Raw genomic sequence first — 27,236 nt, forward strand, 5'->3', positions numbered from 1 at the left:
ACATAAGTGATGTTTTTTTCTTTTTTTTTTTTTGTTTTGTTTTTTCTTACCAGTAATAAGTATTTGGAACTGAGTTGATAGCTCCATGAACTCTTTTTTTGAAGCAATACTAGAATTGAAGGTCTCTGTTCAGTAACTAAGCACAACATAATTTTTTTGCTTTTTTTGCCAACTTGAGCTCTAATAACAGCATTCAGTTTTATTTGCACTTCCTGTAACCTGTGCCTTTTTATATGCTGTCTTTATACAACTCATCTATTCCAATAAGCCCATTACATAAAATACATGAGAAGTAGTTTTAGTTAAGCTAAATGATACACTTAATATAAACAGAATTATGATAGTGTTCTTCATATTTATTTTAATCCATCTATTACTTAATCCAGTGATTTATTTGGGTTTTTGTTTTCTTTTAATTCCTATCTTTGATTTCGAATTTTTATGAGTTCTTACTTTTTATTTACAAATGTTTAATTTTTCCACAGAAGTGTTGTTCTTTGATAAAAAAGCTACATGTCTCTTTGTGGCTGTATAATGCGTTTTAGGTAATCTTTCCATGTTGTTGCAAGTTACCCAGATTTATCTACGTAGCCACTTTCAGATATAACATGCCTAGTTTAGAGTCAGACATTTTCTGCGTGGGTTGTAAGCTATTCCCCTGACTTTCTTGAATAAGCAGACTGGCTTGTTCCTCAAGTCATCTACAACTTCATTTTTTTTAAACTATGAACATCAAAGGATTCATGCTATAAAAAGCTTTTTCAGATTTTCAGATATTTGCCAGTAAGTTGGGTTTGGGAAACAATGCTTCCCAGCTTTACTAGCTTTTCTCCTTAAAAAATAAACAGCTAGCAACAATTGCCAGTGTTGTCTCTTCCTTTGTTTTGAAATGCACGTGGCAGCATGTGATCTGCAGCAATGCAAGGGCCATAATATTTGATAGGGCCATACTGCTTGATAGTAGAACATGGATATTAGCTCCAGTTGCATGTGATTCAGCCAAGCTGTAATTTTTTTGTGCAATTGAAAAGTTATGCAGAAAGTGGCATCTTTAAAGCAAGAATAACACAATGAATGACAGTGAATCATTAATACTAAAAAGGCATAGTAATGAAGGTTTGATGTAACTTACCCTTACTCTAAGGAGAGGATGTTGCTTCCCCCATCTTACTAACAGCTGTGCTTTCCGTAGTCTGAAATAGCCAAGACTTGACAACACTTTGCCGTTCACTCTTTTAGACGTATCAGCCTGTGCACAGTTACTCTCAGCTCCCTTTGCAATTAGTATTTTGAACAAAGATTGAATACTTTAAATTGACAGTGAATGAATGTAAAGGAGATCAGTCGTTTGTCATGCCCAGTGACAGTTTTGTGCAAAATAGATGCATGATTTTTACATGTTTCAAACGTTATAGGTAACATAGAATGTTGCACAGATGGGGTAGGTGCAAAAACTATGTTTTTAATGAACAAGTGTGTTTTTTCTCAGTATACACTGTGCAGGCATAAATTTTGCAAGGAGAAGGTTTGCCTAGCTCCTCCTTTCCTAGTATTATCCAGCTTGTGTCACCTGATTCCTTCCCCAGGAATCTCCCTGGTTTTATCCTCTTTTCTTCTGTTTGTTTTATCTGGATTGTGGCTGATACAGATGAAAATAATAAACATTTAACTCAATGGAATTCTGTCTTGTTTCTTTAACAAGTTCTTGTCTATTTTGTATTATGGCTAATTATAGATCAGTGAGATTTAATATCAGCAGTGTAAGACCATGCTTTTCAGAATTAAAAGAAATCAAGACAAATAAATATAGTCTGATATTCTGGCATTTTACTTTAGTATCTGTTTTTTATTAGTGTGTGCTGTTTAGGAAAAAGCACTGAAAGGCATGTGTGTTTCACTCTGTCACTGCTGGTTTTGCATTTTTTTTTCCCCTGAAGAGAATTATATTATGACAGATGTTTAGGTAGCATCAGATGCTTGATGTAGGAATGTAATAGGATTATGATGATCTATGAAATCATTATTAATTGAGCCACAAGTAATAGGTCAGAAGTTCTAAAATGTGGTATCTTTCCTTGTGGGAGCTGATTTCTCCTCTTGCTGCTAGCAGTTGTGGCTCATGTGATCTTTGCTGACTCACACCTCAAGTTGTTCATGGGATTATTAAAATTGCTAGCAACTAACCATCTACAGAACTGTTAACTCATACCAGGCAATTGTGTTGTATACAGCAGTTAGTTGCAAGGTGAACTTTGAAAAATCAACTAAAATGTACTGGGGAGAAAGAACTTTAAAAAAAAAAAAAGAAAACAAAACAAAAAAAACCTCTTTAATAGTAGTTGTTTGTCCACTACTGTGTTCTGAAGGCTCTCTTGTTTGAGTTCAGCAATGATGCCAGAAGCTCAGTCTTCTTTTTTGCTTTGGGCATCCACATGCACAATGCTTTTGAATTAGGAGCTGCTCTGCCCTCTTTGAGAGCCTGTCAGAGGACAAGCAGCCTGTCATTCAAAGCAGCAAATCGATCTGTCTTGGGAAATTTGTGTATAAAACTACACAAATAAGAGAAAAAATCAGAAAGTTTCCCTCCCCCCATCTCTTATAACATTAAGAGGTGCCAAATTCCATTTTTTTAATGGTACAAACTGCGCATGCAATGGTCCATTAAAATGAAAACAAACAAACAAAGAGAATTTATAGGAGCTTTATGCCTTCCTAAGGTGTGTGGAGGCGAATCTTGACAAATCTATCTGTGGACATTGCAGTCTCCAGGTTAGGAGACTCTCTTTTGGAGCCACTTGGAGGCTAATTGCAAACCTCAGAAGGTAGCTGTCAGGCTAGTCCCGATTTCAAGCCACTATATCTCTATTGTTTGTGGTGTGCAATGGCTTCTTGAATTTGCCTGGCTGTTTTGGAATTATTTATTAAATGCCATTGAGCCACCTACAGTCTGAATCACTTGGGTATCTTACAGGTCATCTCCTTAATCACTTGAGGTTAGCTTTGATGTTCAAGAAAGTTCTTTTTGGGGTTAATATGCTACCTACTTTGCACTGAATTCCCATTTTAACCAGGTTTCTGAATGGAATTACCAAGCACCAGATAAGTCTAAAATGAATTCCAGCAGCTCAGGTCTACTACTGCCTTATCCAAACCAAGGAAAGAGGAGGATCTTGTCACCACCTTGAGGGTAGAGTTCCGGGGGTGGATTTTTTTAGCATAGGCATCATCCCAATACCTTTTGAGTTATTGAGTTAAGTGCTTGAGTTTGTTGACCTTGTGGAACATATTAGAGACAAGCATATTTACAAAAGGCATTTTTTTTTTTTAGATGGGTGGGGAAGGGTTGAGTCCTGAATTAGCATAGAAGGCTATTTGTGACTGAGAGTGAATTTGCATAGAAAGATTGTATGCTGTTTTTCCACAGTAATTACCTGCCTAGATTTGCCAGCTCTTTGTCCTCCAGTTGGAAGAATAAATTTTAAGATTTGCTTTTTAGGTGACCTTCAAAGCAACTTTGCATAAGCTACTTGTAAGATCTGAATCACGGGACAGAGTTCTTTGGTGCTCCTGTTGGACTATTTTTATCTACAAAAGTTAAACAGTAACAAATTATGGGAGGAACTCAGCACAATCAGGGTGTGAAATGCCTGAAGTATTTGTTTAAAATCTGTTAAATCTGTTCCTACCATTATTTTTTTTTTATCTCTGTTGCATATTTAAACAAATGCCACCTGTTCCCGGAACAGTATTGTTTCTTGACTCTGAGAAATGAGTTATTTTATGCTAGTGCTAGGATCCCATAGAGACTTCAAAACAGCATCTGCACCAGAAAGAGAAGGTTGGCATTCTGTTGGTCCAGCCCAGAGCTCTTGTCCTTGCTGTGGAAGGTCAAAGGAGGCTGACAAAGCAGGAAATAAAATAATGTTGCAGTAGGTCTTTATCTGTGCAGGAGAAAAAGGTAAAATAAGATCAACAACACAGGCTTTGTGTTTTCTTCTTCTCCTAGATACATATCAGAAGGTTGTTAGAATTTGCATGCTCTATTCCCTGTTACCTTAAGATGCATATTCAAATGAAAAAAATTAGACTGGGGAGGCTGATGCAGTTACTGCTCTTCCTGTCTGTCCTACCCTTCTTCTGTGGCAGCAGTAGCTGGATGTGAAGTAGGAGATCTCATGAGTCACTGCAGTTTACATCCTGGTGTGCTAAGGGAGTCTGAAATTCATGCTAGTTCATTTTATTGTATTGGACTGCAAACTGTGGTGTCTCAGACTGCCACTTGCCTTGGAGCTCGTGCTGTTTACAGAAGGAGATTGAGGCAGGCAATGGACACCAGTTTGGTTGTCCTGGTGCATTCTGCTAGGGAGATTAAATGAGTCAACATTTGATCTGAACAGCTGAGTAGACAAGTAGACAAGTCCATGCCACCCATGGATCAAGATGAAGTATCTGTTGTGTCCCTCATTAATAGTTTGATCTTCTGGACTCTTGTGAATGCATTCTACTTTATTGTCCTCATTCCATGCCTTCAACGTACCTCTTCTTCCCTCCTTCATCACTTAGCTTTGTTATTTGTAGGGTTGGGCATCCCAGTGGAAGTATGAATGCCTGTGGGGAGACAGTCTGAGGACTAGAGAATTGCCTTACAGAGTGGGTTTGAAAATAACTGGTATGTACTGTTGCTCCGTATAATACACTTCTAGTAAAAAGGCGTAACACTTTAGAGTTGTCAAGTTAGTATACCTCTTGAGCAATAGGCATTCGTTTTCAAAAACAGGTAGTGGTTTGATCAACTCAGCTTTGAGAGATTCACCTTCAGGTTTGAGCAAATAAGATGAAGGATTTGTACTTTCTGAAATCAAAATCCTTAGCAGAGATTAGAGTTTTAAACACAGGAAGTCCTTGATCCCTTTGTAGGCCTAAATTCAATAAAGCAATTATGGCAAACTTAACATTTGTTGAAGTATTTCGTGATATTTTTCCCTATTAAAGTGTTTCACCATTCAAGTAATAAATGCACTAAATTTTACAAATCAGAAAAACAGTATTAATGATTCTCAGCTGTATTCTGAATACATTGCTTTTCCTTTTACTTCCCCTATTTCAGCACCTGCAGAGCCACACACAAATAAGGTTTGTACAGCTGGAAAGATTGAAATATCAGGTTTTTTCCCTTCATTTAAAGTATGGATGTGCCTCTGAAGAATCGAGGGTTGGCAAGCCTGAAATGTAGTCATAATTACTTCTAACTCCTTTGTTTATGGAATGCTAGGATTGAATATTACTTTTGCAGCTTAATATGTTATGTTGCTCAGTGGTTATTTCTCACATTGTCTTGTTGTTCAGCTCCTCAAAAACTTGAGCATGAAGTAGCGATTGTTTTCTTAGAATGAAGGATTTGTATTCGTAGATAATTTATATTGTAATTCTTTCTAGTGGGATTGGGGGGGGGGCCGCAAAGGAAAGCAGGAGAGGATTGAAAGAATCTCTGATTTAACCAGAATCCACCTTTGATCTTATGTATTTCTGAATATTCCATGGTCTTTAAAGCTGTTCTTCCTCGGACAGGCTGTGGATATCAGTCAACTCTGGAGAAGTCTGATCTGTTCAAGTCAAAGGTTGATGGTTGATTTAGTTAAGGTAAAGATTAATTGCATTAAATGGACTTTTACAGTATAGGAAGTTATACTGTTAGTTTCAACGGGCACCAATTCAAGCTGCTAGGGTTTCAAAGTAGGTCTCCAGAAGCACTTCAAGATCACTTCATACCTGTTGGACAAAAGATAATGTGCTGAATATTGTTCCCCACACCCTGCTGAGCTATACAGCTATGGAGCTCAGCCCCAGGACTGCTGTGCGTGTGGCTCCATCAGGTGGAAACAGAGGCTGATTTCTCTTTGGCAGATACGATAATTTTAAACCCTATTTTGTAGTGGCATAGAGATGCGGTATTTCTTAAAGACCACTTGTCTAAAACCGTTATCTCTTTATTCAGTGAGAACATGGTGAAAACAGAAGATTTGTTGTGGCTAGTCCCAAAAGCCTCCACTCCTTCACAGAAGTGTAGAAGGAAGGGAGAGACAAGAAAAGTGATTTACTAATTTGTGGAAGGGTTTTGGTATAGTCCTCTGAGAGAGCCAGTGACTGCCTCGGAGATCCATTCAGTCTAATGTTCCTAACAAAATGGAAAAAATTGCTTAGATGGTTTAAAATGTTTCTGTTGTCAGTTCAGGATGCCACATTTTGGGAGAGGTGCTATAGACTAACAGAGTCTAGAGTGGGCTTTTTCTACTACAGCTCTGCTAGTGTTATATTGAAAAATTGTTGTGTTGAAGAATCCATGCTGCAGAAGATAGATAAATTTCCAAATTGAATGATAAATTTTCAAAATATTTGCTGCTTTTATAATCAGAGTAGAACACTACCACAGGGTAGATATATTGCAGCTGTTTTTTTAATGAAATGTTAAAAGTGTGGTGGTGGTATTTGAATAATTGTTTGGTGTGTGTTTGTTTTGGTTTTGTTTTTATTAACATACTGTGGGATAGACAACCATTATAAACTTTAAAAATCTTTCAGGACTCTAGGAAATGTTTTAGCCTTGTTTGATCCATTTAGAATTTTTTACTTATATTTGCTTTGTGAGGTTCTGCATGAGTAGGGCATGGCAATTTACTGACATTAAGTCAAGTAATTGGATTTATTTAAATTGTGTAACATTGTGTGTCTTAAGGTTATCTCTCCCAAGTATTGTGTTTGACAAGTGCTGACAGTGGATCTGGAAATTCTAGATAACCTGACTTTCTTGCAAGTCGTCTTAATTTGTATATAAACATGTAGCTTTTTTTGTAGACTTTTGTTGAAAAGGAGTGGAGTGGAAAGTGTAAATGTCTTGGCTCAAAGCATTGTTTTAACTTTTGTAGAAGGCTTATATTTGTTTGTCTAAATGTTTGTGACACGATAGCTACTTTTTATAGCAAAGAATTCTTGAGTATGATACCGTTTGGATTTAGATACGCTGACAAAGCTTTGTTTCAATAAAATTCTGTAATGAGGAAAAGGATTTTTACTTCTAATAGCGGCCCTACATTTTATGCTTTACAAATGTTTAGAAAATAACCTTCATAAAGTACCTTCCTATATTTGCTCATTAAGTTTTGCAAGATGAAAATACTTCTGAGTTAAAATTCCAGTTGCCTAATATGGTATGTACATATTATACTGTGCTTGCAAACACATCTTGCAAAGCTTTGGGCTTTGATTAAGCTTAGATCTTGATTTGTTGCCTTATGTGGTTCACATATTAGTCTGCCCTTTGAGGCACACGTGTATTATGCTCAGACAGGAGGTTCCTTGCCTTTATAGGGTGACAAAACCCAGAAGACTGGTCAGGGGAAATGCTTGTGCCTGTTATATGGCCAGCAATGGAAGGACTTTTAAACATCTGTTCATGGGGAGCGCTCCCTAAAAACATATAGGGTTTGAATGCCATAAACCAGGGGAGGTCAAGTGGGGAGACTCTTGCAGAATCTGTGATAGTTTCACTGCTGGTTTTGTCTTCATGGGGAATTTGGAGCTCTTATTACCATCTCTCTGTCCTAATACTACAAAGAGCCAGTATGCTCCAAATTATGATATAGAGGACAAAATACCACCGCATTTACTCTGAGTTTACAGGACTTTAACTCAAATGAAGTAGAGAAAAGCCTTGGGTTTTGTTTGTTTGCTTTTAGTTACATGGATTTCAGTAGCTGTGCTCTGATAAAGTTCTCTTCTTGCCAGTATGTAGTGGAAGACGTGATCGTATTTGGAGAACAGTATGTAGTCCTTGAAGCATAAATTTGGGCATAAAAGTCTTAATTTTGTCATTTTTCTTGTGTCCTCGTTTGTGTAATTTCTTTGCAGAAGTTTTAAACTAGGCATTTTTCATCTCTGTGTCTCTATCTCTTATATTTTTCCTTCCTGGTGTATAATGGATTTATTTGGCAAACTTGGATTTATTTTTGTAAGGTAGCACACTTATTTTCAAGAATTGAAAAAATTTGGCAAAATACATTTCCTCACAGTTCAAGGTGGGAATTGCCACAGGAAACAAAATTACCACTGTAAGTTGTGCTCCGGGTGAGGATCTAACTCTTACAGCAATAGTTACTTTTTATGTTTCTTATGGGCATGTCTGTGTTAAGTCAGGATAAACCATCTTTGAAGTTGGATGGAATTTTTACATTTTTAGTTTATCAGAGTTGAAAGTTCAAAGTCTGGATTAGGTAGAAATTGCTTCAAAATCTGAAATATTGTGGTACTAATTGATAAAAAAGCATTGGATTAAGCCCTTGCAGAGCTTACTTACCAGATTAATTATGGAGCAAATAGTAAGAAAGTTCATTTATTGAGTCCAAAATTGCTTCACTTTGTTTGCTCTAAGTATGTCTTGATTCTATCACAAGAGCAGTACAGACCAGACAGAGTTGCCTCTACCTTTGTGTACCTTCCCATGATGGAAGTCTTCAAGGAAATTTGTGGTTATTGGGGCTGTGAATTTAAACCACTGTCTGCTGGCAGAATTTGCTGTCAATTTGAGAGTGTCTGCTGGGGTATTTCCATGTAATTTTAAAACGTGTACACTTGAATCTTTGCTTCAGCCCATGTCTTTTACTACTAGAAGTACATTTCATTGTATTATAGGAAGGTACAAATAGCTTCCCCCCCCCCCCCCCCCCCCCCCCCCCCCCCCCCCCCCGTTCTTATGGAGATTGTGGTAAATGTAAACACAGACTAAGGGAATGCATGAGGTCCTTATTACAGATCCATAAAATCTGATACCCAGATTAGGGAAGTAAGAGAAAGCAAATGGAGGATAAGGCAGCTCATCCAATATTAATTTCCAAGTTTAAACGAGACTGAAACCCCATGAAGAAATGAACCATTATCTTGCTATTCTAACTTCTTTTTCCACAATGGAATCTTCTAACATAATTTATCTTTTGACACCAATACTCAGCTTAAAGTTAAAGCACATCTGACGTGCTGTTAGCTTACAAATTGGAATTTACATAAATACCTAAGCAATATTACCTTAAACCTAAACAAAACAAAGCAGTTACTCTGTTTCCTCTAATATCTTGGGAATGAAACCCAGAAGAGAATGAAATTGATAAGAACAACAACATTTTCAAATCCTGCACTCCTCTCCCCTTCTTTTGTCTTCTCATCTGCTTTCCCAGTAAATATTACTTATGGTACTGAGCTCAGTCTTCCAAACTGAAGTTTCTCCAAAAATGTTGCCAGTTGGAAAGTGAGGGAAGTGGACCTAGGGTAGAAGTGGCAGAGGAAATAGCAGCAGCCAAAGAAAAATGAAAACCGGAGCAATAATTGGGAAGATTTAGCAGACATGTACTTGTCCAAATATGGCTTTTCTGAAAATCTGTTAAAAAAAAAAAAAAAAAAATACTGTTTTCTGTAGGAATATGTTGCAGTTGTCTTACACTACTATTTTTTTAATTATATTATGGTGGTACTCAAACCCAGTCAACATTGGTTATGAAATATTTATAAATTGCACAAATTATTCTTTATTTCAGTTTGCAGACTAAGGTATTGATCCTGCGGCTTGTTGCCTTTGGGCTAAACTGTAATTCCATTTAAATCTGTAGATAATTGTACACTTCTAATGTTTTATAGGCTTTATTCAGTAGAAAAAAAGAAAGAAAAAGAATTGTTAACAAATCAGTCCAGGTTGTGACAGTGGTAAAGGAAATCTGTGTTGTATAAGATAAGGCTATATTTAAATTCATAGCCAACATATTGAAAGACAAAGAGAATGGGAGGCTTTGGGAGCCTTATTTCAAGACAGTTCTCCTTTGGATTTACCTTTTGGCATGTTGAAAACTTGCCATAGTGGTGACATTTTGAGACATCCAGTTTGGTTACCTTCAGATGTACACTACAGAACCCATGTGGCTTTTATGACATCTGCAATTCTTGTTGGGTAGAAAGTACTGAGAAAGCAGATTATTGTCTCTTTATTCCAGATACTTGTGGTGGCTTGTCAGTGTTAATCTGAAATTTGTGATTTTTCTGTCTGATCAGGAAACCATCTGTTGCTCCTCTTGTCCTACTTCCCCCTCCCCCCCCCCCCCGCCCCGTACTTTTTCAACATGGCTTAAAGCCACAGAAAGAAGGATAGAAATTTTATTTGATGTCGTGGTTTTTTGAAAAACTGCTTGTAATAGCATTTGTGGCTGCAAATAATGCTTACTTTCATTTTAGAATTGGAAAAGAAAGTATCTTCTCCCAGTTCTCCCAGCACTCATGGGTCTTACATTTATTCTGCTTTGTCGCTGAAGTCTAGTAAACAAGTGTTAACCCTTAGGAAATTTCCTTATGGGTCTTAGGTCCATCTTGAATTCTGATGCGGTAATGTATTACTTACTGGGAAAAACTCCCTTGGAGGCTTTAGTTGAAGTTCGTGCTCAAGCATGAATTCAGAGCCTGCTATAGCACGTCTGTGCTAGATATGACCAGTTCTGCAGAGAGGATGCACTTGACTGACCTTTCTGCCAAAGTGTGTCGGGAGCAATGTACAGCACAGTCCTGGCATTTCCCCAGTCAGCTCAGGAAGATATAAGGAAATCTCTGACAGGCTTGCACATTTTTGCCTCTTACAGAGCAAGATGTCGTAAGAACAAATGGCATATTTCCATATGTATATTTTTTCCATGCTGGTGTTCACGTATCTGAAGATAGTGGTGATATCTGCTTAGAATACTGTAAAATGTTGTTTAGTGTACTTTAGAGTATTTAATAATTGCCTATGCATTGTTTAAGACTGTATGTGTAAGTATAAGTTAAACCAACAGTCCATTTCACAGAAAAGAACATTTATTTTTATTCTTTCTTCCACAGTAACTTTCCTTTCTATCTTGAGTTGAACATTACCTTCCAAACTGGGCTTTATGTCTTTGAATTCAGTATTGGTCATATAAAACTACTTCTAGGTTCATACATGTTGCTTTCCTTTTCTCATTAAATACAGATGGCATCACACCTATTGTATGTAACATTTACCAGTGCAGTTAACACTGTACTCTTTAGTACTAAGCTAATTATTGATAGAGTAGCTTCAATGATGTCTGTAGGCGTGTTGTTTTAAGGTGATACATTCTCTACACAAGTATATAACAAAAAGTTCATAAAGTTTAGTAAGTACATGGGTTTTTTCCTTTGAACCACGGGGTTGATTTTAATGCATTAAACCAGAATTCTAGATCATAAATGAGGCATATTCTTAATAATGCATTCTATAAATTCAGATAAATACATTTTTATCCTTTTTTCTTTTCTCCCTCATTCACTCAGTCCTACACTAAGCTTCAGTTCTCTTGATTATGCAAGTGTAGCTGTTTGTGGAGCTGTACCGTATGTATGAAATGGTAGGGATAAAAAACCAAATGAAACACATGCATCTTCTGGAAAAAAAAAAGACATTGTTGATCTACACTGTTAAGGTTTAAGCTGTTGGTACTGTTAGTTTGCTTCCTTATGAAACAAATTAATTGAAAGACTTTTCATTTAAAAATAAAGAGAGTTTGGTTTTTTTTATGTGTGTGTTTGTTTTTTTTAAATAAAGTAATGGGAGCTATTTCTCCTGAACAAGGGAAATTTTGCAGCAAATTATTGCTGGGTTGGGAACACTCCAGAGAAAAGAGCTGGCGACCTGTTTTAATTGTGATGAATGAGACCACAAGCGTACAGCTGGGTACATATACAGTTATTTTTACTTATTGCATGTTGCTTTTCACAGGCATCATTTCCATCATGATACCAAGTGTATCTTATAAGTCCTTTGAATAGCCCTTAAATAAAAAGCAGACTGGACTTGGACTATCCAAGTAGCAGACTATGTGGATTTTGTAAGCTAGTATCTCCTGATGACTTAGAATAAGGTATTAAGGCAGCACTTTGTTTTACTTAAAATGGCCCACCAATAACAATAATGCTTTTTGAAAATAATTAAAAATACATTCGTATTTAATAAAGTTAGGTTACATATTGTACTTTGTATTATTGGTATGTTTTCAGAATTTATTTCTTATCAGCACATTCCCATGACATTTCTTTTTGTGAAATACTTGACTCTGCCTTCCCCCACCCCCTTGTGTATTTACAAAGTTCACTTTAATTCTTCTGTGTCTATCCTGATTAAAAAGAAGGGAGGGAAAAAAGTAAAAATGTTGCAGCATTAGTAAAGAAAGGTTGTGAGGCCTGGATGTAATTCCTGGGCTTCCTGACAGACAGCAGTGGGCCGCATCCGACACAAATGGTTCTGATTTTTAAATTTTTTGGTTTTTAACTATGCAAAAGCACCTCAGATTATTATTGTTGAAATATTTGTTTGCTTCCTGTTGGGAGCTGGGAATCCAGAATTAGGTGCGTGTACCCTGTGCCTCAGGTTCCTGCTGAAACCCTGAGAGGGGGCCTGGCTGTGGAGGGGAAGGACGCCCCCGCCCAGCTCTCGGGGGGTGTCGGGCGGCCCTGCGGGCGAGCCGTCCCGGGGAGGCCTGCTGCCCCACGGGGAGGGCTGATGCCCCACGGTGAGCTCTGTGCTGTGTATCCCTCCGTCTGCCCAGCCCAGTCCCCGAGTGAGGTGGAGCTGTCACCTGTCTGCAACCAGAGGGGGGCTGTGGGAAGAGAGAGGGGGAAGGGAAGGGTACGCTGGGAAAAGAGGAGTGAAGGCTGTCTTGCCTTCCCTTTACCACCTCCCACTGCAGCATCCAGCACAGATGAAGTTCTCTGGGGACAGACCCTGGCTTTTAATGAGGTCAGACTGAGTGGGGGTTGTATGGGAAGGGTATAATAACATGAAAGATTCAGAAGTACTGCAATACTTATTAGTATTGTAGGAGAGCTGGCGGTGGTAAAGTCTTTTTTGAAGTTATATGGTGCCATTGCAAGGGCAAAAGAGTGACCACTGGGGTCACCAAAGATGTCCATGTTGCTGAGCTCTGTCTGCATACTGGGCGTGCATCCTTCATTACAGTCTGAATTACACAATGCACTTGTTCTGCCTGTGCACCTCCTGAACTGAGAAAGGATGCTCCATGGCTTTGTGGGCATTGACCAGGGCAAAAAGGATGGATGTGGGCATTGGGCAGTGAACAGTGGAGACGTAGTCAATATTGATGCGAAGGTGACTCTGCAACGAAGGTGTCTCTAGGGTCAGGGGGATGGTTTGTCTAGTGCTGCTGAAGAGTGTGGGTTCTGTGTTCTTAGTGAAACTTTGACCTTTATAATCCCCCCAAAGGTGAGGCAACAGGGAAGAGAAGATGGAGACAGCTTCTCAGTCTTTAGCTGAGGCACTGTACAGGTGACAAATTACTACCTTTGTATTAGTGTTAAACATTGAGGAAGATCTTGATTTGCACACTTACAGAACATATTTTTATAGTTTTTTCTCTGTCTGTCCTGGTTTTATTTAAATCCTAAACAAAAGTTTCGACTTTGAAACTAAAAAACCCTCTGGTTCTGCCTTGAAATTAGGAAGATGAATCAAAAGCTTCTCTTACTGGGTTTTTTCCTTCTTTCTCACGGTTTCCAGTCATCCTTCTGCCCAGTTTCTTCTTCCTGCTGTTCTTCCTTTGCTATCTTTTTGCTCCTAAAACAGTGTAATATTGCCTGACCAGAGAGGATATTTTTTTTTTCTTCACAACTGTATTGCTTTTACGTGCCTGCACCCTTTCTATTTGATTTAGATAAAGTCCTGCCCATACTTTGGGGCTGGGAACTGGCAGTACTTGTGCTTAGCTGCTGAAAGGTATAAAGTGTTAACTTTCTCATTGCAGATGATAAAGAAAAAAAATTTCATAAACCTTTGTTGTATTAAGGAGGGTTTTAATGATATGATCAGAAACTTAAGTGAAGAGTACCATAAGGCTTGATGTGGGTAGGGAAAACTTAGATTTCAGTAGGTTCTGGATCTGCTGGCCTCACAAAGATACAGTGCTTGGTATGATCATTTCTCTTTGAAATAATTCTGTCATTATGAGTGACTCCACAGTAAAAAAGTGAAAAAAGGAGGGGGAATGGAGTTTTAACGTGTGACTGAAGTAACACATCATCTTGCGGTTAAAAATGACCAATTATTTCACAGAAATAATCTGGAAACAATTTCTCTTGCTGGCTTTACTAGAAAGTCAGCTGTTTTTCTGAAGTGCATCCTAATTCCCTGAATAGGGATTCAAGCAATATGTTTATCTAGTTTATTTGAAAAGATTAGGTTTTTTTAATGGTGGGTAAAGAATCACTCTGCCACATGTGCAAGGGATGAACTGGCTCTGTCCTGTTTTCTACAGGCGAGGATAGTTTCTTATTAAATTTTGGGGGATATCAGTGTGAAAATAAGAAATAGTTTGGCCATGTGTGTTTGGCTCATTGTTTATTTAGTTTTTAGTGTTTCATAATGGGTACATAGATATTCTTGAACATAACACTTAACACATTTCTCCTCAGGTAACAACTAGTCAGTTCATCATCTGTTTCTTTACCTGGTTTTGACAGATGGGATATTATGAACTGACTCTAAGAGACTGAGTTAATTCAGTGGATAGCAAACTAAGTTCTTGCTATCAAGACGTAACTCTGATAAAGGCTGAGCTGGTAAGTAACTGAAAGTCAGTAACTAAAAGGCTCAGCTGGTAAGCCTGAGTCGAGGAGTTCAGGAGTTTGTGCAGGAGGCCTAGAATTTCTTTTACTTAAAAGGTGGCAAAATTTTCTGATATTTGTGTTCTCAGGGAAAAATATTAAAGGAAAAGGCTCAAGACCCAACTGGATGGACATTTAACTTACCAGATACATTTGGACTAAACAAAGAGCTCATGAGTAATAATGGGGAAAAAAGAATTTGTCAGCAAAGAATGACTTAGAGGTCAAGATATGCAGGTATAGCATTATACTTGCAAAAAATAGACTATGTAAGGTCTTGCAGAAGAAATTGGAACAAACAGCGAAGTGTTCTTCAGCTGTAAAAGTTAAAAGAGAGCAAGAAGAATGCAAGGGTGACCTCTGCAAGGCCCAGATGGGATAAAGGATAAAAATGATTTGGGTATGGTCCAAAAACTAAGTAGCAATTCGTGAATGCTGACAAGGCAGTTAAGGCAAGCTAGATACTGGTTCCCTCTTAGAAGGTACTGGTACATAGCAGATCCTCTAGAAAATGTGCTTATTTCCTTAGATCTTTCAGGGAAGTTGAGAGGGGATGAAGCCATGTTATTGGAGACTGACACATTTTGTAAAAACACTTAAGAAGATGGAAAAATAGCTAAGAGGACAAGAGTTCTGTTAGCATACCCTCAGCAGTGTATGTTGGTTAACTGTAAAGACTTTTTCAAGCCTGTTCTTTTGAGAAATTCTACAAGTTTTGTTTCCTTGTTTTTTTTCCTCTTTAAGAGATGATTTAGATTGCCTCAAGTTTGTTGTAAGAAGCTGTAGGATTTATGAATCTGCATTCTGAGATCAGAGCTTTAAACCATGAAATTTAGCATCCTGTCATTGGCAGCAATTACTGCTAGATGCATCAGGAGAAAGTAAAAAGAGCTAATTAGCTCTCTTCACATGATTCTCTGGCATTTTTGTCTGTGGAACTGTGATGCTGAATTCTGAATAACCCATATGCACTTGAGAAAGTAATATAAATGGAAAGACAGATTTTTTTTCTAGACAGATTTGCACCACTTGCTTACATGAGGATGAAGCCTTAAGAGTTTTTTGAATGTTTTCCCCTTTCTTGCACTCTTTTATGAGTTAATACTTTTATTATGTTTCTGTTGACATCCGCTATAGCCCTTTGACTTACAGTTGAAGGCAGTTTTGAGCAAAGACTCTCTCACAGTTGTAACAGAATTCAAAGCTTGCTTATAAATCAATCATCTGCTCTCGTCACCTGAGAGCTTGTCCTTGTAAAACATAAAGCTAAAGAGCTGCTAAATCTAAACAGTTGGCATAAGTAACACATTTCTTCTAAAATGTTGACTTTCAAATTTTTTCCTGAATATTTTTCATAAATCTTGCAAGTATTTGTTTCTGCATTTTAATAGGAGAAACTCAATATTTTTCTTTACAGTTTCTTTCTGCTGCTAATGTGCTAAAGTAAATTTTATGGCTGATTGTAGAATTCTTTGTGTTGAGACTGATCTTTGCATGTTTCAGGAAAATCAGTTTGCCATATTCCATTTAAAAATTAATTTTTTAAATACACATGACTCTTAAGACTCAGGTTCTTTTCCTTTGTTTTTTACCTGCTCTTGACCTGCTGCTCACTTCACTCTGTGCCTCATTTAATGACTATTGATTTCAGTACTGGACTCATCTGATCATAAAATGTAATTTTGACCAGGACATTCTTTTTCTTTGTTTTCTTTTCAGCCCAGTCACTGAAAGAGTTTGCTCGGCTCCTGATTGCTGTTGAAGAGGAGAGGAGACGACTGGTAAGTTTGCTAGCAATAATATGTCGTATTGGCCCTCTTTTTGTATCAAATAGTACACTTTTTTTCTATTCCTCCTGAAGTGCTATTTTTATCTTTTTTTTTATTTGTGTAGTAGATGTTAAGTATTTCATAAGAATCACATGAAATTCTGCAAAGGCAGAAATGTGCTAGCACAGACTGCAGCAATTTTTAATGGAATGTTCAGCCAAATACTTTTGCATCGATTTAAAAACTGTTTTCTCACAATTTTGTCCCTCCCTGTGCTCCCCACCCCGAAATAACCTTTGAATGCTACTGTACCTTTCCTTTCCCCCATCTTGTCTTACTAGTCACAAGGCACAGCAATAAACTGTAAACAAAGAGCTTATAGTGGAAATGTAGATTGGTATTTATATTTAATGAAATATTTTTAGTGTTGTCCAGTGAATGTATACTAGTAATCCAAGAATATGATAAATAAGTGGTAAGAAGAGAAACCAAATTCATCACTCCTGAGAAACTCTTGCAGAATACATTATAGATCAGACTTGTCAGATTTGTCCTTTGTTATGGTATTGTTATTCCCTTTGTTTCCATGCTGATGAATCTACAGTATGCTTTCATTTATATTTCTATTCAGATGTAACTTTGTTAAAGAAGTTTTAAGTGTATTCTTGTACAAGTATTTTTAAAAAAATTCCACATAAGCAGTGAAACTACTTTTTTTCTTCCTTGGAAGTCAATCATGAATAAAGTAGTGAGGTAAGGATTAACCTCAGTAGGGGAATTTTTAAATATTGTGAAAGTTTAACTAGCTCAAATCCATCCAATGACTATGTCTGTCTTGGTTTTCCTTCCTCTTATGAGTGCTTAAGGAGGTGAGGAAAAGGATTTTCTGACTCAGATTGGAGCAAATTTATTAATTCAGGAAGAGGCTTACATAAAGTTCTCTTATTCCTAGGAGTAAATAACCATAGAAATGGTCTCCTGCTATTTCTGTTTACATAAATATTTTAAAGTGGCAAAATAATAAACATTTATATGATACAGTTGCATAGTTAATATCACCTAAACCTATAAAAATGCAAAATTTTTGCTTCATGCTAAATATTTTTTCCTGGGTAGATGGAAGAATGAGGTGACTTACAACCTTAAAAGATGTTTACCAGAACACTTATTAATTACTTAGTTAAACAATGTTTCAAATTAATAGCTTTCCAGTTTAGGTTAAAGATTATTGTGAGCTAACTATTAAAAAAAGGAAAAGCAATGAGTAGGTGAAGGTTTTATTTTTCAAACTGGTTAGTCTTTCATAATATGTATACATAATTTGCCTTTATTTTTTCTTTCTTTCTTTTTCTTTTTTTTTCTCAGAGCAGTCACTCCCTTTCTCACTTTTAGAAGTTTCTGGCCTCTCTATGGTTTATAATTTGATCTTTCCATGTAACGTTTTACTTTGTATCTTGTAGGAAGGCCATTGGAGTAAAAGGGGTGAGGGACACACATTCATTTTATTAAGTGCAAAAAGCCCAGTCAGATAGAAAGATACTTTTTGTTCTAATTCAGTATGACTTCAGTGGGAATGCATGAATTGTATAGCTGAGCTGTTGGATCCCAATGCGGGGTCCGAGACTTGGGTGAGATTTCAGCCTCAGAAAAATATTTTGCAAATGGCTGTAAGTTTAATAGAATGCAATTATCAAATCATTGTAGACAAAGTGGCAAATAGTATTCATGTGTGGAGAAGCTGCTCTTGATGGGAAATCATCTGCATCCAGCTTTTCACTGAGTTTGAAATAGCCCCATTCTGTTTGTTCTTCAGACTGAATGCTCATGCTGAGAGCATTGAGGACACACAGTTATCATGGTAGTGATATTTGAATAAGAAAATTCAGCAAACTTAGAATTTCTCTGTTTTAAAAAGTTTGACCTGCCTGTTGGTGAATTTATTTAATTATTATTGGAATTAAACTATTAAAGTATCACCTTTGTCAAAGATGCTTGTTTTTTCTTCTCCGGTTTTCTTACTGCAGTTTTCTGCATGCCATCATAGAATCCAGAGGTCCCTGTGAGGATCAGTGTGCCATGCTATATGCTGAACAGATTGCTAGTAATAAGAGTTTTCTGCTTGACAAACTTGTGATTTAACTGTGGAATCTTCAAAACATTTTTTGCTTATTTCTGAGGAAGTATGGAACATTATGCATACACTTTGATTCCTCTGCTAGAAGCACTTCAAGCAAGCCAATTTGCAGATTAGTGATGATTTTAGAAGTTCTCAGCTGACTGGAAAGCTTGAGACAGGGCATGCAGGTCTTTAAGAATTTGATTTCCTTTACTTCTGCATAAAAAGAGAAAACTTGCAAAAGTTAAAAAAAAAAAAAAAAGCAGCTTGTTCTTTTTGACATTTTGTAGAAGCCTTGGAGAAAAAACAGCTAGTCAGTGTTGAGACTGTTTATGGATACACTTCATCATACCATTTACAACTTCCTTTTAATTCTTGAAGTGTGTGACAGTAAAAGACAGTATTATATCAGTGAATGCTGGATGTACTGGAATATGGAATGACAGGTGTTAATTTTAGTTACCACCTAATGATCTTGTTTCCCTGCCTTGAATTTGTATTATTAATTTATGAGCATGCATATGAGTGCATGAATCAGATTTGAATATGGAAAGTATATATTCATATTACCAATTTATTTCTCATCTGATGCCTATTAAATTCTTCATAAGTAAAATCATTTTTTCATTTTGGTGAACACAGAGAGTGTTGGAGTGCTGGCCCAATGAATGTATAAATTACGTGTTTCTAATGGTCGAGGAAATAGTTTGAGAGGTCCTTAGCAAGTCTTCTGTCCTTCTTGCATAAAGAACCAAAAGGAACTAATTTTTGTTTTCTTTAGAAGCAGCTAATGAAATAAGATATCATGAACAGTATTACTGGGAAGAACACTGAAGTGTAAGGTTAAATAAAACTGTGTATCACATAAATATTCTGTTGTCTAAAGCTTTGCAGCCATTATTGGCAGCAGTAATAATATAGTGATTATTGTAAGTCAGTTTCTTTTATCCTTGTCTTTTATTTCGTGACGCTAAAAAATTGACTAGTAGTCTTAGAAAAACCAGACGTCATGCACCAAACATTTCCCCTTAAAAAGCAAATAAAGGAAAAAGTAACTCGTAAGACACCTTTTTAATGATATACAGCCTTATGTTTGATATCTGTCATTTCATGGTGTTGTTAATTTAATGATGCTGTTGGTAAATGGTGCACTAAAAAAAACCCCAACCAAACAGCTCTGACTCTTGGGTTTTACAAGTAGCTTAAATAGGATAAAAAGTCAGATTCATCCCCACTGCCTTTCCAATGACTTCATCAACAAGCCACCAGGGAGTGTAAAATAATGAACTCTATTTCCTAGTGATTATTAGGGAACAATAGAGATGCTGTAATTTAATTTCATGTGAATATTTGGATCTGTATCAAGAGAACTTACTTAAAGTAATTTCCATCCGCTCTTGCTGAATTTACATTGTTTCTGTTAAATAAGTGATATGCTATTTTAGTTTAGAGATTCGTGCATTATTTATGTTTTCTATTCATTTGATACTGTTAGTAAACTTTATAACAGACAGAAATGTACTAGGAGCGATATAAAATACTAATTCCTTTTCCTTTCACAGGATTATGCTGTGTTGACATAAGAATAGATGAATTGGTTCATGCTACTGATTTCCTCTTCCTTGAGATCCCATATCAATTTGAAGCATTGAATGTGTTCTCTTGAATGTCATGTTATCTTGAATGTAACTCGCTGATTATTTCTGTAAGTTTACTGTCGTGGTTTAACCCCAACCAGCAACTAAGTACCATGCAGCTGCTCAGTCACTCCTCCCTGCTCCCAGTGGGATGGGGAGGAGAATCGGAAAAAAAAAAAGTAAAACTCGTGGGGTGAAATAAGAACGGTTTAATAACTAAAATATAATATAATAATAACAATAATAATAAAAATATAGTAATAATAATAGTAATGGAAAGAAATATAAAAAACAGAGAGAGAAATAAAACCCAAGAAAAGACAAGTGATGCACAATGCAATTGCTCACCACGTGCTGACCAATGCCCGAGCAGCGATCCGCCCCTCCTGGCCAACTCCCTCCAGTTTATATACTGGGCATGACATTCCATGGTATGGAATACCCCTTTGGCTAGTTCGGGTCAGCTGCCCCGGCTCTGCTCCCTCCCAGCTTCTTGCACACCTGCTTGCTGGCAGAGCATGGGAAACTGAAAAGTCCTTAACTCAGGATAAGCGCTACTTAGCAACAACTAAACCATCAGAGTGTTATCAACATCATTCTCACACTAAATCCAAAACACAGCACTGTACCAGCTACTAAGAAGAAAATTAACTCTATCCCAGCCAAAACCAGGACATTTACTAAATCCCAGACTGCAATGGGCCTCTTAACTGTTACATTCCTTGCTATTTACCCAAGTTTTTATGGGTTGCTGGCAAATGATGAATGGTCCCAGAGCTTTTCTCTCTGGCATCGTGAATCAGTGAGGTGTGTATGGTTACTCTGAATTCCTGACCAATATTAAGTACTTCAGGGAATAGTACAAAAATTCTGAAGTGGATATTTGTATACTATGCTCAATTAATATTTTTCTTTCTAATGTCTCTCTCTTTGTATGTCATAATCTTCATGCTTCAGAGAGTATCTCATTGTTGTGGACTTTTTTAATATTAACTGAATGTTCTCATTGTGGTTCTGTGTTTGCCCTCACACAAGGGATCTGATGCTATCTGCTTCCAGGGAAAACATCAAAATACTCAGTTTCAAAAACTGCACTTGAAGAAAAATAAATGAAATGTTATAACCAGCTATCCATGGAATGGTACATAAAATCAGATACCAAAGGACACAGCATGTTGTTGAGCAGAATTAACCTTTTCCCTATAATGTGAAGTGGGTTATAGATTCCATCAGAAGAATAAGCAGTCTTCTATCCACAGGTGCTGCTTATTACTCAGTTTATAAAGGGGAGAAATCATAAAATCAAATCCACTAGCACCCTGAGACTGCAGAGCATACACCTGGCATTTTGTTTCACATGGGCTCTCTCTTAAAATGACAAAAAATAGTTTGTGATGGTGTTTTGATATACTTGGTAACTGCTTTCAGTGCTCTTCACCTCATACCAATTTTGGCATTTAAATTAGTCTCTTTGGTAGGAACCTGCCTTCAAGGACACTGTCTGAAAGCATATTACTACAAGTGAAGGAACAACACCACAAATAAGAGGGTTTCTTCTCTATGCAATTAGGACTGGTTTTTTGTTTGGGTTGGTTGGTTGGTTTGTTTGTGTTGCCCCCTCCCCCCTTTTTGCTGTTTTAAATTAATTAAAATGCACCTCAAAGCTGGTTTGGGGGGGTTTGGTTTTTTTCCTCACACTTAAAATGGCCTGTACATATCCTACTGAGCAATTAAGGTAGCACGTACTGTGTTGTTAACCTAACTGCTTTGGAAAGACTTTCTGAATTTGTGCATCAGACTAGTAATTTGGAAATACCCATTTGCTAAGTAACTGAGCTTTCTATTGAACAAGGAGCAGTAAATCAGCACAGATTTATTTTATTTTGTTATAAAAATTATTTTTACATTTATTTATATATTTATGATTTTCTTCCCCTTTTTTTCCCTCCTACCCCGGGTGTAGTAGGCTACATATTTGATATTAATTGCAGAAGAAATCCATATCTTTGGTAAATGGAATTCTGCAAGATAGGAAAATATTGATTTGAATGGTTTTGTTCTTTTTTTTTTTTTTTTTTTTTTTTTTTAAGACCATCAGCTTATTGTGCACTGGCAGTCAAACTAAGTTTTAGAAATCATTGGGAAAATTATTGAAAACAAATCACATGCCTTCATAAACCTTTTTGGTGAACCCCCATTTTGAATACTTGGTATATGCATTTCTGGTCAGGAAGCATTACGTAGACAAGAAAAGATACAGAGATAGGCAACAAGGAAGGCTAGACACCTGGAAGCTCAGGATGAGAAGAGACTGTCTGCAAGGAGGACTCTTTGAGTAGCTTTAGTTCAAATAAATTAGATCAAAGTTATTTGGAGGCCTGGGATTCATTAATTGCAATGACATATCTCAGCACCCTTTAAAATTTTTGGCAGATCAGACCTCCTAGTCCTCAGAAACAGCTTAATACTTCAGCCCTTGAAATGAGATTTTTCCTTTTTTTTTTTTCTTGCTGATACAATTGTCAGTCTCACTTCCTAAGAACTAACCAGAACAAACATTTCAAGTCTTACTTCAAATATAACTAAACATTTCTGTCACTGTAACCCTGCTTGCTACCCAGTTCCACCATTGCCTTTTATCAGAGACTCTTCTGCTCCACTTCCTGATCTGAGCCGTTTGCAAATACTGTGAGAAATGAGTGAAAAAAACCCCTCATCCTTTGTTCTCCTGTTATTGAGTACATCACTAGGGAATCTCTTCTTTATCAGAGGTAGAGGTATCAGTGCCAAATCTCTGTGTCCCCACCAGCATAATTTTTTCATGCCTGGAAGTGGACAGGAAAGGTCTACAGAGTAGGGCAATGCATCAGCAGATTATATCCTAGTTCTCTTCTGCCTTCTAGGCAAGGGAAGTTGGGATCTAAAGGACTGGTTTGGGGAAATGTCTACTTCTAAGAGCTGAAAAGGGTAGTTGCTTTGCTAGAAGACAACCAAATCTGCAACATTTAAGGACAGCTGTGCCTCAGAGTGCAGAGATTGGTGGTGGCTGCTTCATCCCTTTTTACTGTAAATTGCTCCTGGAAGTCTTTGGACAAGCCATGGATGGTTGAACACAAGCTTCCTAGTGTTGGAGAGCTTCATAGAGTATCTTCAGCCTCACTGTCTTCCTGCTTCCTTTTTGTCTTCCTGGAATTTGTCTCAGATCCTAAACTGTGAGAATAGTAAGTTTTGTCTATACAGGTAAAATTTGCCTAACGTATGGTTGCATGTACGCTGTAGTCATCTACATTTTTCCAGTCTAGACTCGCATTATGGAGTCTTTGGAGAGAAATGGGAACTTTTCAGATATTGTCAACTTTAAGTAGATGCTTGAAAAGTAATTTACTGACAGTGTGTGCATATGTTTCTCTTTGGGACATTTGTGAATTTTTGCCTTCTGGATGGTTAATTTGGGTGAGTCTTCAATTTTTGTGGAAGATGCTAATTTATTCCATTTATTTTAGTTTATAGAATAATTTTTGCCTATGTTTTTGCTTTGTCTCTTCTGGAGAAAAATATGGTTTGTCATTACCATACATAATACAATATGAATTCTCATTTTTAAAATACATAATACTATTTAGTTGAGGCTTTTGCCTCTTAGACTTGGAAATTATTGCAGGAGAGAGAGGATGTAGTCAGCAGCAGTATATGGTTTTCTGCTGTGTTTTAGCTCTGGAATGGTTGGAGGAACTGTGCTACAGAAAATTTTAACTAATGAATGGTTTTCAGAACCCACTTTCTGCCTCAAATCTGAGTCAGCTTTGTGTCCCAACTACTGTGAACATAAAAATTGGGAAGTAACTCAACTGGAGTTCAGCGACACCTAGAAGTATGTTTTTGTGTTCATACTAATTGCATATTTGTAGAGTATTTCTTGGACCCTTTAAGAAAATGGCCAGTCTTCCCTGTTGTGTTGGTACAAGTGTTTGTGTGACTGTGTAGGAACATAATAGGAGAAGTGATCCAGCTGGAAAAATAATTCCTTTGGCCCTGACTTTCTATCAGCTCCTTTGCCTCACTTCAGTGCACACAAGGAAGATGATGACCTTCAGGGCCAGAATTGCTATTAAGAAGATAGAAATTTCTTTGATATAATTGCTATCAAAAAGATATTAGAACTATACCTTCACTTGCCTACAGATGTTATCTGTGACCACTGTAACTGATAAATGAAATCAAGAAGTGGTAGACATATTTCTCTCATGCAGGCTTCCTAGAGAGCAGATCTGCAACGTGATCCTTCGGTGTGTTCTTATTGAGGGAGAACTCACAATGCAACTTTCCCCCTTGCTGTGTCTTGGGCTAGAAGGAATCCTGTTTGCTATCTTTCTCTGCACCACTCAAGTACAAAAATACATGTGTTCAGTGAATGCTTCTTAGCATTTCTGCGCAATTAAAAAAAAATTAAAATACAGAGTAATAAAAGTAAACAGCTCACTTTCTGTTATCATTAATGTAGTTTAACATCTAACATCTGTATGTATGCATGGACGTTTCTGAACTTTCCCCAAATAAAAAACACATACTAGGCCAGACAATTTCGAGATAGAATTATGGGTGCTCTTAGTACAGAGCATTAGCTGGCTCTTCCAGATGACACTGCATCAGCTTCCATAATTTTCTCAAATAATAATGTCTAGGAATGCATATGGAGCTCTTAGTGTTACTTTTCAGTTTTACACTTGGTACATTCCTAATTTGTTTAAAGTATAGTTCTAATTTCTCTAATAATTTTCATTCTTTAAAATAATTTTTTCCATTATTTTTGTGGAAATGAAGAAAAAAACCTGAAGTCATCCTGTGACATTTGATTATGATATTATTTAAAAGATCAAACTGATCTGTCACGTTGATCTCTGCTGGTTTGTGTTGGCTGGTTAGCTGGCATCAAACAGGGAGCACTTGTCTGTCTTGATGGGGCCAAGAGACTGTGAGTAGGACCCGGGATGATTGTTCAAGAGGAAAGGAAAGGGGAGTGGAGATAAGGGGCTTCACTAGCTCTGGCCCCTCTTTACAATACTTCTTAACATTCATATACCTATGACATCTTATACAAATAGTATACAAAGCCTTAGTAAGAAGGCTTTGATAATTAGTGTCCTTGTAGTATTTGCTCTTCAGTTTTCTGCGGAGAATGGAAATGAAGAAAATCCATTCTTTTTTAAAATACAATGTGTGTTGCAGGAGTACTACACTGTAGATTAATGTAATTGATTCAGTTAACTGCTACAGTTTCTCCTGCTTTCTGTATTCAAGGTGCTTGTATTTGCATTTGCCTCCCTGTGGATATCTGACTAGGAAGGTGCTAAGATGATTGCTACTTATTATAAATATAAAATGATTAGAGGGAGTCTTTAATCTTTGGTCTATGAAGCATTTTATTAAAAGATTTAACAGCTTGCTGTAAATAGTCTCATGATTTTTACAGTGTCCTGGTGAGCTGGCTTGGTGCCTTAGTAACGTTCTTTGCAGTTCTTAATTGACTAATTATTGAAAACCAGTCAGTAGAACAGTAACACATGGGCAAATTTCTGAAAATTTCTGGTTTACTTTGCAGCGTTTTTCAGTTAGGAGAGAACATTCACAAAATGGTATTGCTTGCCATTCTCAGTTTTGAAGAGCATCATCAAGAGACAGAAAGATTAAATCCTTCCTTCAATAAAAGTGCAAAATGAGGAGTTAGTTGGAAAGCCGCTTGCTACTTCTCATTTTAGAAATCTAATTTTTTCTCGATTTCTTATACTCATTCCATGTTTCCTGTGTTTCAATGCATGTAATCTTGCCTTACAGGACAGCAACTTCCCAAAGTGTTTTGAGAGGCATTCACTGAGTAGCATGGCTGGAAGGAGTTTATTTTAATGACATTTTAGTCTTCACAGAAATGCAGGTAGTTGCTGTTTCAGCTTGTAGACACTTTGGCTTTCAACACAGTCACTAACCGAGTGTCTTCTCAGATGACTGTTGACAGAGAAAAGAGAAAGATGTTTGCACTTCTAAATGAGTATTTTAAAGGAACCTGAGTTTTGCTGGATCAGCCAACCTTATAGCCTTAAAGTTTTAGGCATTTATTTTGTGACTGCAGAGAGAGGGAATGGAGTTGCTTGTAGCAGAGGGTATATGCTGTACCCATTACTAGCCTGTAATAATGTCAGAACATGCCATTACCTGACAATCTACCACATTCTTAATTTTTTCTAATGGATTCTGAATTTATCTGCACTTGTCCCAGTAGTATGAGAAAAGGTACTTCATTCGTACAAACAACTCATTTTCGAATTTTTCTTCATTTAATCTGATCTCTGGAATAGTTTGAAACCCCTATATTTGTTGTTCTTATTCAGTGTCCTGGCAAATGTGATTAAAAATGGATAACAACACAAGCACTTCATGTACCAAAGGGTGTGCAGAAACAAAGATGTCTTTATTTAAAACAAAGAAACACCAACAAAACTCCCCCCACCTTTTCAGAAGAAAGCAAGATATTCTCCCTTGGGGAACCTGTGTGATCTGCATGGGCCCATAGCTTTGTTACACACAAAGATGTTTTATTTGAAGTGTTCTCATTAGGATGTTGTCCTAAGGTTTGCAGAACACTTAGATTGCTTTTATTATTCTTTTCAAATGTCTGTAGAAGCTCCAATTATTGTTACTTGGACAGACTTTCTTAAATGCACCTCCGCAAGCAAGTGCTTTTACTTTGAACTGAGACTGAAACAGATTAACAGTTTCGTCTGGTTTTTTGGCAGCAGTGCCAGTTTATTATGTACCTACTTCAGAAAACTGACCTGGCTAAAAGCAAAACAAAACAAACAAAATTTTTTACTGGTTATTTTTCAACCATGTTGCCAGACTGTTTCAGCGTCACAACAACAGAGGGCAAAGGAAGAAGTCAAAGAGAGCATGAAGAAGCAATGCAAGATCAGCAAACTCTGCTTAAGCTAGCATGACTGACAAAATAAATGCCTGCAAATC

General features: G+C 37.0%; 1 protein-coding gene across 1 annotated transcript in view; it reads left to right on the forward strand.

Moving 5' to 3' along the window:
• Positions 1 to 27,236, forward strand: part of ARHGAP42 (Rho GTPase activating protein 42) — a 167,770-nt gene that overhangs the window by 43,302 nt on the left and 97,232 nt on the right. Inside the window, exon 3 of the mRNA XM_050897048.1 lies at positions 16,420 to 16,481. Within this exon, the coding sequence (XP_050753005.1) occupies positions 16,420 to 16,481 (62 nt within the window). The remainder of the gene's footprint in view (positions 1 to 16,419; positions 16,482 to 27,236) is intronic.

Source organism: Gymnogyps californianus, chromosome 1 (genome assembly GCF_018139145.2).
Source record: "Gymnogyps californianus isolate 813 chromosome 1, ASM1813914v2, whole genome shotgun sequence".
Classification (NCBI taxonomy): Eukaryota; Metazoa; Chordata; class Aves; order Accipitriformes; family Cathartidae; genus Gymnogyps; species Gymnogyps californianus.